Genomic DNA, 19,339 nt, shown 5'->3' with positions numbered 1-19,339 from the left:
GAAGCAGTAGCATCTTTAATGCTGGGCCATCTGTGGCCACACCTCCTACCACGAATAGTCCTTTTTTTCCCTATTCCTGCAGCGTGCCAGTGGCCCCTGAGAACGGGTTGGATCTGGGCACGTTCTAAGGAGATTGACTCTTTTGTGGTAGTAGTGCGCAGAAGTTTTGTACCTTCAGAGTTCCTACTATGGCAACTGGGACAAATTAACTGATGGTAAGCTTCCAGCCTGGGCCTGCCACCTCAGATCTCTTGCTGATTTTAATAAGGCTTTGATAGAAATTTTTATGATCACCTGGTCTAAGCCATATTCCCTCCCCCTGTAAGTCTTCCAGCGGCTAGTCATTATAGGCCTGCCCCTGGGTACCTGGATTTTATGACTCCTCATGTGACTCTTGAAAGCTTGGTAGTTTGATCTGCCACAAGTAAAGTGAATCCCAAAACCTTTCTTCATGTACCGCTAGACGGAGAATCCAAGTGCGTTGACGTATTTGGGAAAAATCTTTTCCACCACCGTTTGCCTCTGAGGTTCCTAAAAATTGTCAGTTTGTTGAGATGTTACACACATGACCTGTAGGGTATGGATAGCGAGATCTTGGCGGCCATCCCCAATGAATTTAAGAATTTCTTAGCCTAGGTAATCCAAGACACATGATGCTGCTAAGTATGTCTTGGGCTTACCTGGATACAAATTTGAAGAAGACCATCAGGCTCACGGGTGCCAAAATGAGCAACAAAGGTGATAATCCAAAGGGCTGGGATAAGGAGCAGGAAGAGTTCATATCAAAGATTTGGGAGTGATTGAAAAGAGTCTGCGTAAAACTGGATAACATAGAAAGGAAGCCCCTATCAGAAATAAGAGAAGTCAAAGAGAGGGTTATTACACTTGAGAACATGTCAAAATGTACCCGGCAAAATTCAGTATGGATCAAGACCACAAATGGAAACCAATGCTATAATAGAGAATGCCATCTCTGAAAGAGAACATTTAGTTCCAAAAAGCCCTTTCAAGTGCCACCATCATCCAGGGCGCACAGTGTATACCCACCACGCATTAACCGGTAGGGGGATCTCAATATCCCAACAACACTAAGGACCAAAGCCACCAAACGATCGCAGAAGAAGTCGGTGCGTAATCACTGCCAACTGTCACAGACACTTTACACATACTGCCGGGTGCTACCCTTTACGTCATTGTCTTGAACGATGTCCCCACATTACACTCACATTCTAAAGAGAACTGGAGTGACCTGAAAATTAAAATAGTACATTGGATGTCAGACAATATTAGTGACATTAATTTCTTGTAGCATGAAATAATAATGGTTAGGAGAGTAAACTGGGTTGGGGTCACTCCGAAAACAGGGCATGGAGATTGTTTTGTAGTTAACTTTCGACACCCAGCTCTGGTAAAGTAACTTTTCCTAAACCTCCATTGAAGACAACAGATCCATAATAGCCTTGATGGAAAGATTCCAGCTGTACCACAGTTTTTTTCTACAAACCCTGAGTAAATTACCTAAAACCGCAGAGGTTTTCACTGTGGTACCAACCTATTAATCCCAGAATGGATACCCCTGTGATCCATTGTAATAGATTCGCCCCCCTTTCCAGCCTCAGCATACAGGATTGACAACAAAAGGACATTGGTACTGAGGTGGATCAGAAGGGACTGGGGAAAATTACATTCCATCAAGAAGACGGGGGTGAAAATAGGTAGAAGTTATAACAGCAGTACACTTGTCATTATATCATGGATGGTTGCCAGAGTTAAAAATAAAATGGATAACAAAGAATGGTTAAGTCATATAAACTGCACAACTGATTTTGCTTGCAGGAACCCTGGCAGTTGTGAAGTTTCAGCATTGAAGTTGGTCTCCATAACTAGCCCTTCCACCTCCTCGAATAGCGGGCTGGCAAAGGGAGGACTGGCGGTGTAAATTTCAATGATAGCATTGGTAGTCTTAAAGAAATTATATTCTGAATCCTCTTACTTTCAGTTTGACATGAAAATACATATGCTACTGATACATTTATATAGTCGTGTTTTTAACAAGACTAGAAATAAGGAAGTCACCAATCTAGATAGAACTGGAAAATGTGTAAATGAGCAAAGCAGGATGTGTATATATTTGGGTGGGGGGGTTATAACACTAGTAAATGCCAGCACACATCTAGAGAGGTATGTGTGGACACGGTTGGTTTCAGGAGTGCTCAGTCACACTTTCCTCGAAACCTATATATGGAGAGACCATTATTGAAGTGTTAACCAAACTCAATTTAGAATTGTTGGAGCAGTGTGTTGACAAGAATAAAGCCCCACTGCCCACTTTCCAAGGTAACGGCAGATGTTCGATTATTGATCAAAAAATTCTCTCAGCAAAAGGAGCAGAGATGTTAGAATCTTTGCAGATAGAACCCACTAATTTTAGCTATCACTTCCCTCTAACCCTTACTCTTAATATCAAAAACAAACATGGGAAAACCCTGCAATTGGCAGCACACATTGAGACAGTGAGTAATAACGGAGTAAGCCTTAAGTGGACTGGAGTAAATTAATCCGCCCTCCTGCAAACTATCGTAAAAGATAAGAATTATGAATTTATCACCTGTACAGAATGGGGTGCTCCTACAGAAAAGATTGTGGGAGCCTTTGGGAAAATCACATTGGCAATTGCCAATACATTAAAAGTAGTAAATAATGGCTCAACTAGAAAGAACCCAGGTCGGTTTCACCACAATTGCTCACTGGCCAATCGGAACCTAAAGAAGTCATGACAGTTAACTAAGCCTGGGCGGTGAACTCCGCTCCGTTTACGGAGGTTGCAGAGTTTTCTGCACTCCGCACTTTGCGGTGCTCGCGGAGTGCAGAAAATTCTGCTCCCTGTAACGAAGTGAGGTTTTTTTCCCTACTAGCGGACTGTAAGTTGCAGAGCGTGAGCTGCTGCTCGGGTAGAATTTCTACTTGGGCGGCAGGAAGATCCCCGTGAACGGCAGTTCGCACTGCACTCTGGCTACTTGCCGAGCTCCACAGAGTTTTTAGTCACTTTGCGTAGTTCCGCGTAGCGACACTCCACGAATTACGCCCAGGCCTGCAGTTAACCCCAAGAAATAGGGAGGAGGTTAAAAAGTTAAGACTCATTTACAAGCATTCGGTGGGTGCTGGGTAAAGAGAATTACAAGAGCAAGCTTGGGCCAGTGTGGAACAGGATGCGGAAACTGGACACACCTTGCTGATTTGGAAAATTATAAACAACCCATTCCTCAAGGACCACCTTGCACCAAAGCTGGATGTGCTTGTTTCCCAGGTAGATTGGAATAACCACTTTTGAAGTATTTTTAGCCAAAATAATGAGTGTTCCCTCATCCCCAGGCAATACACTTTCCCCATCACTAGTATTGTTAAAACATGTAAGTCTAGAATAAGTAATCCTTGCAATCAAAAAAATGTGTCAATGGGTGAGCCCCTGGCCGTGATGGGGTCCCAATAGACACTTTCAAATCTTATATTACACTATGGACCCCAGTTTTGAGTCAGCTATGTAGTGCCACAGCACAAGGGTGTATCCCCTCCACTTGGACAGATAACATATTAGTCCCAATATTTAAGAAGGAGGACGGAGGAGATGTAAAATGTTGAATGAATGGGCACTTATTTGGCGCAAATCTTCTCTGAGGAGTGTCCTGGCGTTCTGCACCGCCACCGTTCAGTTTTGTCGTTCAATATCCCTTCTGGACTCCTCTGCTAAAATGATGGGCAGAATCATCTTGGAGAGGCTAGAAACCTGGGCAATAGATAACCATGTGCTGACAGATTCACAGTAAGGGTTCAGAAGGTATATTAGTACAGTGGAGTAATGAATCGACTTAAATCTCCTGATTAGTAAATATACCCAAGGGACGGTAGAGCACTTTCATCTGTTTTGCTGACCTGAGTAGTGCCTTTGATCTTGTGAACCACAAAAAGTTATGGGAGACTATAATAGAAATGGGTGCACCGGAATAGATTATCTCACATCTGTCACAGCTATATACCTTTTTAAGTGAACGAGTACGCTATGGCATGAACAGGAAATGCATGCCAAGCTTGAGGGTTGCAAGAGGAATTAGACAAGGATGTGTCCTCGCCCCGTTTTTGTTTTCATTATATATCAATGGGGTGGACAGAATATTATAGCAGGTGAACTGACGTTCCAAGAGTAGGCACTCACCCGACTCCTGTCCTTCTATATGCCAACGATGTGGTATTGCTATCGCTGATTCTCTTGGAAAGATTAACATTCAATCTGAAATAATGGAGTTTGGTCTAAATGTAACCGACAGCTGATATGTTGGCAGCAGATTTTTAGTGCAGGGCAACGTCTATAACTAATAGCTCCACATTTCTCTCTATTTCTTTTATGTATCCCATAAACATGTGGGCCCAATTCTTCTTGCACACCATGCAATGTAGACCTGCGGAGTTCACTATGCCATATAATGCTACGACATGGTAGAGATGATGGTCACAAGCTGGCATTTATTTATTGTTTTTTCTTATCTGCTTATTCTTAAAAACTCTGAGATATTGCACATTTGACACTTTGAATTTTAGGACATGACTGGCTGACTCCCAACGTTGATTACCGAAATTGCTTTTAATCTGTTGAAGATTTAAAACCGAGCGATAAGCTCAATATAACTTATGTATTGTATCATAATCTTTTATGTATTTCTCGTACCCTTTTATACACTACCTAATGTAGATCTGACTAGCTACCTGCTCTACATAATGTTATGATAAGGTAGAGATGAAGATCCCAAAAATGTTTTTATTCTTAACTTTGCGATACTTTGCACATTCAGCAGCTTGAATTTTAGGACATAATTGGCTTCCAACCCTGATTACTGCAATTTTGTTTAACCTGTTTATGATATGATAGATTTAAAACTGTGTGATAAATCAATTGTAATATGTGCATTGTACCATAATGTTTTATTGTATCTGATAGTGACATCTAGCAGCAGATTCCTTACCTATGGATTTTCTCGGCTTCAGACTGGATCCGGAAGATTTTTCACAAGCAGTACACCTGGTAGATGGCGTCGGTCGACTCGTGTGGCGTCGTCCGCGCCGGAAGTGACCTCTGCATCCCCTATATAGATGCCACCTCGGCGCGCTGAAGTCAGTTCTTTTCTTTCCACGCCAGCCAGCGCTGATGCAGGAGAAGAGCTACCCCTATGTCCGTTTTTGACAGGATTTTTGCGACATTTTGTTATTTGTTTAGGTTTCCTTCTGGTGTGTCGAGGATGTCATTGAGGAAGACCGGTTTTAAACTCTTGTGGCTCCTGTAACTGCGCAATGTCTGTTACAAACCTGCACCTTGTGTGTTAATGGTGCTTGGAGCGCAACCACGCCTCCAAGTTGTGTTCTGACTGCCTGGCCATTGCACCGAATGCTTTGAGGGAGCTGTCCCTGGAGCTTCTAGCGGCCCAGCATGTGATTCAGCAGAAGTCACAGCCCTGCACGAGAGAGAGGTTTTGGGACCCTTCTAGGAATTTGAAGTCCTCTTCTTCCCACTCGAAATCGTCTGGGCACTCAGGTAAAAGGCAAAAAAACACAAGAAGTCAAAGTGCACTTCGACTTCTCCTCGTCCGTAGGTTGGCGCGGCGAAGGAACATCGGCGTTTGAGGCCTGGTTCCTCGGAACCAACGCCTAGGCCGACTCTGCGTCTCCCATGTTTTCCGAGAGCCAGAGCTTCCCCATCTCAAATAAAGGAATTTTATGACGCCATGCGCCTCATTTTTGAGCTGCCCGACCCCTCCGACACACCTTCGGGCCCCTCTGAGTCGGAGGGGGTTCCATCTGGTTCCGCACTGGCTGCTCCGGCCCCTGCCCCAGTGGGCCCTCATGGATCCGAACCGGCGCCGGTTGTTACACTATGACCTTCCCTGGTGCTGGTCCCGATGCTCCAAGCGCCAGCCACATTCTTATCCCCAACGACACGGAGCTGGAGCTGCGTCGACCAATGCCAATTACGGCGCCGACAGGACCCCCGCGTCTTAGGTCGGAGCCTGAGCCATATTCTGAAGGGCTAGCTGTAGGGGAGAAATGAGAGCAGTCACTGCCCCTTTAGAATAACAGTGGGAGCAGGATATGGACTAGTGTGAGGAACTGGGTGATGCCAGCGGACTGGGCACATCTCCTGTGATACCGGCATGCTTTCTCACCCTACTGTGGCTACGGAGGAAGGAACTACATATGTAGTGGTGGTGCGGCGGGCGGCTGAGATCCTTGACCTTTGTATGCTCTCGGTGGCAGTCAAGACTAACATCTTGTAATATCAAAATGATGGCAGTGGTAACTAAGAGAACAGTCAGCACCTCTGTTAACGTATTGCACAAGTATATATTAATCTGTCATGTGGCGTGCTCAATGTTAACACTGTGCCATCCACAGTGTCCCCCTGTGCAGAAAGGAAACTTCCTCCATGCACGTACAATCTAGAAAACCAAAAACAGAGCGCAGCACCACCATAACTACCAACTGACCGACAAAAGTCAGTAATGTATTTTAATTGTCCTAGTACATCATGACTTAAAACAATCCAAATGACAAGAACGTAAACAGCAAATATTTATTTAAACAAGTTGACATGTAGTTGTAGTACATCCACAGCCGACACGTGTTTCGTCGATGAACGACTTTCTCAAGGCTGAAAGTTGCATCTAAGTGTTGTAGAGTCCACCAACACAGGCTATTTAGTTTATGCTCGAGATTTGGCAAACGATAATAAGCTATCTCTACCGATCCGCATGTGTAAGGACCTTTAGAAATATCATAAAGTCGGGAAATCCACATAGGCACCCCTTTTCCCACGATGGATTTGGGCAATTAAAATACATTACTGACTTTTGTTGGTCAGTTGGTACTTATAGTGGTGCTGTGCTCTGTTTTTGGTTTTCAAGACTAACATCTTGACGGAGGTGTTCCAACCGGAAGTTTCCTCCTCTGAACCCCTACTCCTGTACAACGAAGCCCTCACCCACTTCCTTCTGGGGACCTGGTCCAAACCCAGCACAGGGGCTCCTGTGAATAGGACTATTGCTTGCTGCCACTGCCCTGCCCCAAGGTACCAAATTTCCTAATCCTACACCCTACCCCTGAGAGCTTTGTGGGCCAGGCCTCTACTTACCATGGCGCGTTTCCTGATCCATGCAGGAAATTCAAGAGGCTGGACAGCTTGGGTAAGAAAATGTTTTCTTTTGCCAATCTTGCATCGCTGTCAGTGAACACCACTTGCTTATTGCGCCGCTGTAGGAAAGTGCCTCTTTAGACATGGTTACCCGCCACTTTTTGCCTGGAAAATTATGTAATTTTGACGGAGTGCACAGGGTCCCTGCCAGCCAGGTCCTCTGTGCCAGCGTTCCTTTCCCAAACTGAACCTTTTTGTTTCCCAGTTGGCACCACTTCAGTACCCTTTGTAAGTCCCTGTGATCTAGGCCATTGATACTAAAAAGGGTAGAGAAACAAATTGTCCCCTCACCAAGGACATGCATGCTGCCATTGCAGACTGCATGCATTGGTGCAGGCAAAACCTAAGAGTCGACATGGCACACTTTCCTGTGTGCCATGCCCACAAACACTGCATTGGATATAGGTAGGACACTCCTCTAGCAGTCCTGGGCCCAAAGGTAGGGTGCGCTATATCCCCTGTGAGGACAAATCTGGGCAGATATACCCCTGCAATATCCTTGTTGATTCTTGAATAGTGTAAGTGAACAGGAAGCAATGGAGAGTACATGGGCTGGACACTTTTCATTATGAGTTTCCCAGCTCCATGATGGCTTCACTGTAATATGTGATGTTTAGTACCACACACCTTGACTTAATAAACACGCAGTGACTCCAGTGTAAAATTTATTAATAATTGCACTCAGAGGACCCTTTAGAAGGGTCTCCTGAAACCTACCAACTTCTATGGTGTTGCTGACTGGTCTCCACGAGCGTGCAGCTACTAGACATGTTTCTGAACCCATGTGGTGAGAGCCTTCGCTCTCAAGGGCCAGAAACAATGCCTTCTTCACACCTCCTCCATGCAGAAACAGCTTTCCAGGGTGGGAAGCTTCAAAAGCGATGCCGCCTTTGAACTCCGAGCCACGCCTCCTGCTAGCAGCAGATGGCAACCACCCCTATCCTGATACCACTTTCAGCAGGAAGACAGGTGGGAAGATCAGTTTGATGAAGAGGAGGGACCCCAGTCAACCTGCTCCACCCCGAAGACGGGGCAGGCGATGTGGACCCCCCAGCTCACTTTCCACCATCTTGAAGATGGGGGAAAATAGCCTATCAGGTTCAGGGTCATGCCCACCCCCACCTGGGGTGAGCATTTAGAGAGTGTAGTCACCCTAAAGGTAAGTAGCCCATTGGCTACTACCTGGCGCTCCCTTTAATGCCCCTAGATTTAGTATTTAAGTGGCACCCCTGAGCCTTGAATTTCAGATTCGACAGACCCAAGAAGACCATGGATAAAGAAAAGCGGCTGACCCCGAGAACAGAGAGCCTGGACTGTATTTTACAGTGAAACCCTACCTGCAGCCCAAAGGCTGAAAGACCTCTACAAACCCCAGGGGCCCGCCAGCACTTCACCAAATTGCCTAAGAACTCCTTTGGAGTAGAGGTGTTACTCCCCTGCATCGCAGCCAACAAAACCGCAGAGTTCGAATTCTTGACTTGCAGCTCTCCAGCCCCGCCGATGCCGCAACTGCCCAGGAGAAGGTACAGCAGCTCTGAAGGACCATCTCTGCCTCCTTACCAAGTCTGGAAGTACCAGGATCGTCTGGAGCCGAGTAGCGCCAACCTTGGGGTACCAGACGCCCTGCAAGCCAAGACTGACTACGAGAGTCCAAGCCAGACTCCAACTACCTGAAGACCAAGCACCCATTTGAGGGATATCAGCAGTCCTGAGACCCACTCGCTGCGTAGCACAGTCGTTCTGCACCAGCCCCTTTGAGGTGTTTGCCCCTGACCGCGAGGTGCACTTTGCGCACCAGAACTTGAATCACCTGTTTGCTCTGCACCCAGCTCTGCTGGCAGAGATATCTGAGAAACCTATGTGTTTCCATGCTCCCCAAGCCCGTGTGACCTCTAAACTCTCTTGAGTGCCCTCAGGCTTGCCTACAAGTCCCTCTGTGGGGCCTGTTTTTAGGTGGCCTCCCTTCTTCGTAGCCACCAGCTACTTACTCTCCCAGCACCCTGCCCCTGGTTGAATCCGGGACGCTCCGTAGAAGCTGCTGGTAGAACTTTGAACCTTGGCTCCCTAACATTTGAGTTCTAGAAGGTGAACCCCCAAAGTCCTACTGCACTGTGATTTATTGAATCTGTATTTTTCTCTATAGGTTAACATTATGTGTAATTTTGTGTAACTGTATTGTACTTACCTTGCTTATTGCTGAAACTTATTGCATGATTAACTGTAACTGAAGTTCTATGTTCAAAATATATATAAAAAGACTTGCTATTTTTCTATAAATCGATCACAACTTCATTCTTTAGTGTGTGTTCTATTTATTGCCTCTGTGAGTGCAACAAATGCTTAGCACTACCCTCTGATAAGCCTAACTGCAAGGCCACACTACCACAAAATAGAGCGTTGGTATTATTTACTTTTGCCTCTGTAAACCAATAAGGTTCTCTCTGTCCTCTCTCCACAGTGTACCCCATTGTGGTACATTGTATAGAGAGGTGGGTTTCCTACAGCCACTATTCCCACACGCTGTGGGATATGATTGTGCAAGGGCTGCCACAGGTCTCAGAGGAGGTTCGGGCAATTGTCTCCCAAGCAGTAACAGATGGAAGAGACACAACGAAGTTCAGTATACGCTGTGGCTTGGACATGACCGACTCGCTGAACATAGAGCATTTTCGTCGATGCTGGCCCTCAAACGCCATGCCTGGCTGATAACATCTGGCATTTCCGGGGCACCCATCTCTTCAGAGACCAGGCAGACTCTGTGCTGGAAAGTTTTATGGACTCGCAGGCTACAGCCAAGTCCTTGGACCTCTCTGCTGCCCCACGTCCCCAGTCTGCCTTTTGCTCCTTTCGTAGGCTCGGAAGGGCTTTCAACCTCATGGATAGTGTAGCCACTGGTCTGGTCCAGCCACGTTCTCCCTCCCTCTCTTCTTCTCCCCCCCCCCCCCCCCCCCCGCATCCCTCCACCCCCCAGCATTACGAAGTTCCAAAATAATCAAATAAAGAATGGAGACATGATAAAAATCCAACACCATTTTATAAAGGTTGGTTATATTTGTATCCTTAAAATGACACCTCAGTGACAAGAATCCATGAGAGGGCTCAGGAGATCTGCATTTTTAAATGAACAACAAATCACTGTTTTTGTTTCAATGCAATAAATCATTACAAATGGACAGCATTCGTGATCAAATTTTGCAAACTTTGGTAAACTACTACTCCAGTTGGCTGTGGGTGACGAGCTCTGGCAAGGAGCAGGTCACAGAGTCTAATGAAGCTTGGTAGGGCAGTTACCTCTCATTCAAAGGAGTCCCGAGTCTAGTTCCAGGCTCTGGACTGGTGGACTGCCATAGACTATAATGTATTTGTCCTGATGCAAGGGATACAGGATGCTGAACCAGTGAACGAACAAGTTGGGGTGATTTTAGCCACAGAGGCCGATGTCCCTCAGAGTCCGGTTGAAGTCCAGCGAAAAGCCAGTTGCCATTGATACGATTGAAGCTGCAGACCAGTAGACCAGTGTGATAACTTCCGCCTTGGGCGACCAAACCGTACTCCGATGATTCTCCCGGGTCCAGCACACTGTGGTGCAAGTTTTGAGGGACGGGTCTCAGTCTCCCACGCTGCATGTTGGTAGTTAGTGGTGTTCAAGAGTTCATGGCCATCGACTCACCAAGGCAAGCTTCTTCGTTTTGTGGCTCTGTAGATGTAACAGGAAGTCAGCCAACTGACTCTGGGAGTCACCTCTTCTGTCTGGGGCTTGAGGACGACTGTCCTTTGAGCTGTGCAACTCCGGTACAGTCATCTGTGCTAGCCCAAGGTACAGCAGGTGCAGTCCACTCTTGGTGTATCCTATTTTTGCTGAGTTCAGGGAATAGCAGGGCAGTCCTCCTTCTGTCCACTCTTCAACACAGGTATGATCTGAGGACTGAGTGCCACTTTTATGCCCAGTTAGTGCACTCAGGGGGATGTGGCAACTACTTGCCAATGGACTACCAGGTCCCCTTCTGCATAGTGACGATTTACTGTGAAGTCTGGCATCTAGCTATCCCAGAATGCACTACTACTCTGCCCACTCCCAACATGGCAGAAAACTTCTCTCAGTGTATGGAGCTTGGTAACCCACCCTGGAGGTGTGGGTACCTAGGGTTACACGCCCACGGAAAAATCAGCTTGGCAGCTTCTTCCCCCTCTCTACCTACAGCACCAATCTGCCTGCAAGAACAAAAGAACACCTCCTCTTGTGTGTGTCCCCCATTTGCTCTTCAAAGGCAGCTTCACCGTTGAAGCTCGCGTTTTGGCCTTCCTCCCAGGTAGAAGTCACACATCTCTCAACAGCAGGCCCTTTGAGTTCCTTCCTGAGTCATTCACACTCAACCCCTCCCCCTCCCAGGAGGGCCGAGACTGTCTTGTAGCCAGAAACGTAAACAGTCACTGGAATACTTTAGCCAACAAAGTAGCTATTTACTAAAGTTGCCATTTTTGCAAAACTTACATTACATTCGACTTGACCATCAAATTGTGTTTAATGCAACAATTCTTTTGATACCTTGAAGTATATTTAGTAGTCCCATTCAGAACTTAGCATTGCTGAGTTGTCAGCATGTAACTCTATATTCGCCAATGGGGCTATTTGCCTTTCCACAGTAAAAATAATTTTACTGTCAGGTTATGTAAAGATAAGAACCATATATCCAAATTTTTAATATAATGCACTCTACCTTTAGGGCCCAGTAGGCCTGCCTTAGGGGTGTCTTATAAATATTACAAGCATTTGGAATGCAATAGGTCTTGCATTCACACGAGTTTGAGCTATTTCCATTGTAAATGACAATGCCTTTTATTTATGTTTTGTGTTTTAAAACATAAATAAAAGGCCTTGTCATTTATAATACTAATAGCTTAAACTCTCGCAAATGCGAGACCTATTACATTGCAATAAAGGGCCTTCTCTACCGCATGTTAGATTGTAAATATCAGAGGAAGAGCCCAGCCTGCAACGTCTTCAAAGTAGTGATAAATAGTGCAGTGAAGATGATGTGCAAGTGTTGTACATTACACAGACGCAAAGTGTGAAGTGAGAGTTGCATATGATCTGAGCTATAAACACAGCGCTCCAACACCTTTCCCTCTGTGATTACACTATCAGGGCTCAGGAGGAAGAACGGAAGGGGGGCTATTTCCTGCCATCTCCGTCATTTGAGTGTGCAGAGTGGCATTGCATAATGTCATTGCTATCTTTGGCATAATAAACACTCCAGCTGGAGTAGGGCCCTGGCTTCACCTCCTGGTGCAGGGCGGGCTGTGCTTTATGGCACGCATGGAGGGAGGAAGGGATGGTCTCTGCTGCAGCCCTGGCCTCTTACAGTGCCCCTGCTATTACTCGTGAGCGAGGGGCACTGAGGTGGTGGTATTGGTGGTGGTGGTGGTACTGGTGGTGGTGGTCGTCGTACTGGCGGTGGTGGTACTGGTAGTACTGGTATTGGTGGTGGTGGTACTGATAGTACTGGTGGTGGTACTGGTGGTATGGATGGTACTGGTGGTGGTGGTACTGGTGGTTTTGGTGGTGGTGGTAATGGTGGTGGTGGTGGCATTGGTGGCGGTGGTGGTGGGTGTACTGGTGGTGGTGGTACTACTGGTGGTGGTGGTACTACTGGTGGTGGTGATACTACTGGTGCTGGTACTAGTGCTGGTGGTACTGGTAGTGGTGGTGGTACTGGTACTGGTGGTGGTAGTGGTGGTGGTACTGGTGGTGGTAGTGGTGGTATTGGTGGTGGGTCTGGTATTGTTGGTGGTATTGGTATTGATGGTACTGGTGGTGGTAGTGGTACTGGTGGTGGTACTGGTGGTGGTACTGGTGGTGGTACTGGTGCTGGTGGTAGGGGTGGTACTGGTGGTATTGGTGGTGGTACTGGTCGTGGTCTCGTCTGAACAAAGGTACGCGGCCACTGTTAAAGTGAAAGCGCGGAATGGTGCGCTTTTACAAATACAAGCATTTGTTTGTCAAGTCGACAAATACTTTTTTTTTTATAAAAGCTCCCCTTTCTGCGCTCTCACTTTAGTAGCGGCTGCACACCTTTGTTTAGACGAGCCCGTCTATAGAAAGTAGTGTGCCACCGTTAAAGATAAAGCGCAGAATGGGGCGCTTGTTTAAAAAAAAAAAAAAAAAAGTAGTCCATGAATAACTATATAAAGGCCTACAGTGTAATGAAACTGTAGTTGACCGGTGTTCCTGGCTTCCAAACGGAGCACCGGCCAACAAGGAGCCAGTAAACAAAAGCGATGGCGCTATGAACCAATAGCAGGCAGCAGCTGAAATTACACTCTGTAGAGTTTTTACAGGTCTTGCATGCGCGCTGATGCTCGACCTAAAAAAGGAAGGTTTTGAGTGTTGCTATTATTTTAAATGGCCAAGTCAAGTTAACAGTCAAACTGCTCTGCCAGCCAGCAATGACTGGTTGCGGGTCTCACTTTGCTTTGTCATACTCATGGTGCCACAGTAAGTGGTGCAATCCACGAGAGAAACTTTAACTTACAGGCCCTGGGGACCCCCAGTACCAGATACTTGGGACTTATAAGTAAGATAACTTATTACAATTGTGGGTGAACTAATCAAACATATACCTTTTAAAGGTTAGAGAACCGGCACTGAGATCTGTTTAGTAGGCCTCAGTGCACCTTCAGCGTTGTAAAACTAACCGCATCAGTCCAAAAACCTGGGGGTGATCATGGAAAAGGAGCCATTTCCTTACAGTTTGGTATAGTGGTAACTATGTGGCCTTTTGACCAAGTCAGTCTGTTGAGCTAGAACCTTAGGATGGTAAATTGACAGTGGAGTATAATGAAAAAACAACAATTATGCCTTTCCAGTTCACCTTTTCACAGTCCTCCGTGGTACAGCCCGTGCGTAATAACCCTGTATGGCAATACTTTACATGTTCTTCGTGGGCTTCCCTTCTCCTGTTTACTGGTCCCCTCTCATTGTCAGTACTATCAGTGGAAAGGTCTCCTCATTGGAAGATACTTTTGTCATGCTCATTTTAATCAGGGGCAGTCTGTTATTACCACATGTTCATGGAACAGATGTGGATGCTCTGATAAACCCAGATAGTGGGTGTGATAACAAATCTGTTGATGCACAAGTGCAATGTTGGCTATTTGCCTAACCTGTATTGTGGTGCTGTCTTATTTTATTCATTTTCTCTTTAAAGGTGTATATATATATATATATATTACCATGTAAAAAAGTTAAAATGGTCATCAACCTGCATATTTAGATGCCCTGGACATATGTTAGAGAAAGGTTAGGGGCTGCGTATAGATTTTGAATTTGATAACACTCTTTAAAATTGTCTGACTCTAAAAGTCTGTCCTCTGTATAGACCACTAGTGTGCACTGTAAACATTTGCTCATCGTCAGTAGTGCCCAGTGGAGCAATTTGCTCATCAGAACTAGAACCCCTTGGGACGATACCCACATTGTCACTAGTGATCTTTGAAAGGATCTTCTCGTTGACAGTAACTTCAGGCATCTGTCTAGTAAATAAATTATATTCAGGAAGTGTTTGCACCACTTGATAGAGCTAATTTCAGTACTGTTTACTTCGAGATGTAGGTCCCCAGATAATCCCTAGTGGTGGATTTCATTTGACAACATAAAATTGTAGATGATGCATGAGTGCGAGGCCAGCTATTTATTTGACCAGAATTGGTGTGACTGAGGATGTTTGAGCTGGTGTTCCAATTTTTAGCCAATTGATTATAGACTGTAGCAGTATAGGAGGGACTCTTGTACTGATGTAAGGAACTACATCGGAGACAGATTAACCTTCCATGTTTCCACCTGCAACATATTATAGTTGGATGAGAAAAGGCCATATTTGAAAGTTTAACTTTTTAAAATAAATGGGTATTCTCTTAACTGCTTAGTAAAACCACTCCATCCACAAGGCTTTTTCCTCATTCCTTCCATCTTGTCACCTCTTGCTCGTTTTTGGAGCCTTCTTAGTTTCCACTGCTTCAGCGCTCAGTCTTTAAGCGATCTTAAGATGGAGTAAAGTGCTTTACACAAACATAACCTAAGATTGCTCTTGCAGCTTCTGTGAAATAAACTGATTCTGTATAAGTCAGCAAGATTACTTGAACAATTAACTATTTGAGTTCACCCTTCCAAGTCTTATATATTTATAGCTCTCTTAAATTGAAGAACTGTGAAGCCACACATTGTTTTTTAGCTTATCCACTGAAGTGTTTAGTGATTAGCAAAAGGAAAGGTCAAAGCAACCACATTTTCGAGAACTGTTGGCCAAGCTATTAAGCAGTCCAGTATCGATTAAATTGCTTTTCCTCCTAGCCATGTCACCTGTCTGGTGTGCAGTGCTTCATTTGGTACACCATCTGTTTTGTTGCAGAGTGAGCTGAAATTGGCCATGGCAAACATGAGGGAAGAACATGAAAGGATGAGGGCTCAAATTGTGGAGTCTCCTGAGGCGCGAAAGAACAAAACTGAAAGCATGAAGGCAACTGTGAGGAAACTCAAAGTGGAAAGGGTAAGATTAGAAGATTTTGATTATCATTTTATTTTAAATTTAAGCAGTTTTTGGTGGTATTTAATATATGTTTAAGGGAGTGCTGGTAGGGGAGTGGTTTAGAATTGTCTGGACTACACAACAACCAAGTCACAAGTTTCAGGTGTGATAGTGGAATATGCCCGTGACTTCTCTGTTTCATAGGCTGCAACCAGTCCTTCTGTCACGGGTTCTGTTTCAGGTTTTTAAATTGTTATATTATTACATTCTTGCAGTTTTAGTCCTAGTTTATATACGATCTTCATTTGGTTCAGATTAAGATTGTCTGAAACATTTTTCAGTGAAAAAAATAAAACCAGTTGGGCATTGATTCTTGTTGCCTAAACTGCAAACCTGATTTGCTTTCCTGTCGGCATATAGTGCGCTTGACCACATCTCAGGGGAGATCATGTGCATAGTGCAGTGTTGCACTGGCCTTTTGGGCAGTTTATCAGTCTGGGACTGCCAGATGTGCTAGCTTGAAGAGCCAAGCTGTGGCCCTTTTTTGGGGATCTGTGGGCCGTGACTGGACTAAAAACACCAGCCCACACACTTGCATATTGGTCTGTTAGATAAGGCATTCACCCTATAATGATCTTCTGTGGGCAATCCTTTTTAAGTATCAGATTGTTTACTCACACACCTCCGAACTCCTTAATGAACTTGTATCAGTATAGCTTTTGTGTCAAGTCTCTGTATTTTGTCTGCCAGTGAGAACATGAGGATGAAAGGATCAAACCCAGAATGTGCATTACATCTTATGAATAGTCAGTAAACGCAGTAGAAGCAACAAAAGCTACCAAACCCATTGGGAATTTGAAGGGGTTTATTTGTTAAAGGTTAGATCTTTATTACATTTTCTCTTTCTTAATAACTTAGTTGCACATGTTCAGTAAGTTTTAAACCATTCCATGATTTCCTACTTTCTTAATAAGATAAGCCATGCATGAGTTTTTATTTCTATTGTATGCATCAGAAAGTTTTAACATTTTTTTGTCTTTTATTTTAAAATAGCAAGAGACGAATGAAAAGTGGGAGCATTATCGAGAACGAATTGCTGTTGGGTCTATGTGGCAAACCGAGATCCAGTCCTTTCTCAAAAAATTTCAAGTCCTTGAAGCTAACATGGGAAAGAAGGCGAAAGTTTTAACAGATGTTGGTTTTCTTCTTTATTTGTTGCATGCTCCTGAAAACTTTACTCTATTTTAGTCCAACCACCGCACTCCCATATTTTCTGGGCACTGTTGATGGGAGATTCATGTCACTGTGACCGTGATGGCTGTGCTTGGGGAAGCTGATCTGACCGTAGACACAGGCTCTGTACCCTTCTGTTTCTCTTCTTGTCTGTTGCTTCCTGACCATTTATTTAAAGTTGTCACTGTCCTTGTTTAGACACTTGCGTTTATTGAGACCTTTGGTGGATGCAATCCGTGCAAGCCACCTGGACCCAAGGTCCACTGCAGATTTTCACTTGGTGAATTTATGCCAAAGATTCCAAAGTTTCCTTTGCACCATCTTTAGTTTTAACACTTTTCTTGTAGGCTCCATACACAGCCCTCCTTGCTTTAACACATATACTAGTTGCATTTACTAATATGAACTCTTTTGGATAGTGCTGCGATTTGAATTTCTTTTTGGCTTTCACTCACATGTCTCTCACCGTTTCCTAGATCACGAATGCAGATGAACAGGTTACAGCCGGTAACATGGAGTTAAAGAATCTGTCAAATGAGGAGGCTATGGCCAAGAGGAATCTGAATCTGAAAAAGGAGAAGTTGGTCAAATTGGACATAAAAATCAGAAAGAAGCACGAGGATGGTGATATATACAAACAATCAGTTATAGAGTAAGTGGTGCCTATGTGGTCCCTTTACCTGGTGTATTTTTCCCCTCTGAGTTGACACTAAAGTCATTTGTACTCTGTGCCGTATGACTTTTGGAAAAACATCGGGGGGGGGGGGGTTGTAAGTTATAGATTCAGAACACAAATCTACTTATGTTTCTGGATAAGAAGCCACTTTCCTGTTTTGTTGTGAGACCTCTGAATCTCCAAATTCTACCCTTTCCTCCACCCAGAGATACAAAGTAGGCATTAGTGTAAATGGATTTTTTTTTTAAGCCAGCTCATTGAAACTGGTGGTTCTCTAAGAACACTTATGAAAGGTCCTGGGTAATCAATATATTGGAGTGCAAGAGGCTTATATAGAAGCAGACTGGTCTTAGTTGTTTGCTGAAGTGTAACACCTACAGTTAGGTTGACCTACTGATGCAGACTAGAGCAACAGAAAATGTGTGACCCCCAAGACATCAGGTTTAACTTTGATGACATCATGAGTGAATCCTCTATTCTAGTGCAAATGCATATTGTTCCATTGATAAGCATTTTCATATAGTCTATTTATTGCCGTTGTGCTGTGTTGCCTCGCTGGAAAAAACACAGCTTTCTTTGTAGGTGTGCGTTAAGAATGGCCTCTGTTTCTTGGGGTAACAGTCAAGACACTGTAGGAGAGGTCATGCATCTTCCAGTTCATTGTCGAGCCAGATCATGACTGGTGATCTCAGCTGGACAAGTATCCTTGGGTAAGGCTGCCAAGTACCAGGGCTAACCAGCACAATATGTATCTTTAGATTAGTGTGGTCCATGGTATCCTCCCTAGTGCTTGCCTTGATGCTCTCCAAACACTTGCGTTTTTCACTTATCAGTATTTGAATGTCTGCCATTTTGATTAGCTATTTAATGTTAAAACATCTAGAATTTAGGTTGTGGTGCCATTTTAGATTGGCATTTTATATGTTTGTTCTTTACTTATTTTCAATAAGTTTATTATATTCTACAACCAATAGATTAGCATCTAGAAGAACATAAAAGTGAGGTTCCCTCTGGGCATTTTCTTTTAAGAAACCCTGACTATTAGTATTACAACTCATTGACTCTTATTCATTTATGTGTAAAAGTCAACATTTTCCTAGGGACTTTTTATGTTTGCCTTAGCTAAAGAAATTTGGTCAACCTATTGTACTTGGTAATAAAGGAGGGGGGACATGTGGCATGAGGTTACTGCATGTTTCTCTTTTACATGTTGCTAAACCTCAGCCATTGTTTTGCATCTTGCCACAATGTAAGCTGGTGTAAACATAAGTGAATCTATTTTCATTTATATTTAGAACATGGAGTTAATTATGAAAGGGCAGAGCTTGGGAGTCTGCCTTCAAAATTGCATATTGGCTTAAAGCTGTATTCTCCAGCAAAACCATACTCCATAATGTATGTCTCCTACATCATCAATATTCTTTACCACCACTTTAATCATCTCTCCTACATAACACACCTCCTCCCTGTACTCCTCTTATACCCTTAAGCCCACCCACCAACAAAAGACAACCACCAACTACAATAGATGTCCATATTCCCAAACCTCCTGTTCCACATTCACCTTACAAATACCACAACCATCTCCCCGCCTAGCTTCCAATCCTCATTGCTTTCTCTCCTTTGGTTGATCAGCCACCCAGGCCACTCATGCTCACAGGTTGACCAGGG

At 44.4% G+C, this 19,339-nt stretch overlaps 1 protein-coding gene across 4 annotated transcripts in view; it reads left to right on the top strand.

Annotated features, from left to right (window-relative positions):
* The window catches only part of NUF2 (NUF2 component of NDC80 kinetochore complex), a 198,437-nt gene that overhangs the window by 144,673 nt on the left and 34,425 nt on the right, over positions 1–19,339 (top strand). For all 4 annotated transcript variants that reach the window (XM_085601504.1, XM_085601505.1, XM_085601502.1 and 1 more), the window contains exons 10-12: positions 15,643–15,780; positions 16,813–16,953; positions 17,469–17,644. In XM_085601504.1, coding sequence (XP_085457630.1) covers positions 15,643–15,780; positions 16,813–16,953; positions 17,469–17,644 — 455 coding nt within the window. The remainder of the gene's footprint in view (positions 1–15,642; positions 15,781–16,812; positions 16,954–17,468; positions 17,645–19,339) is intronic.

The sequence above is a fragment of the Triturus cristatus genome, chromosome 4_2 (assembly GCF_964204655.1).
Source record: "Triturus cristatus chromosome 4_2, aTriCri1.1, whole genome shotgun sequence".
Lineage (NCBI taxonomy): Eukaryota > Metazoa > Chordata > Amphibia > Caudata > Salamandridae > Triturus > Triturus cristatus.
Note: the sequence above shows the minus strand (reverse complement) of the source record. Positions and strands in the feature narration are given on the sequence as shown.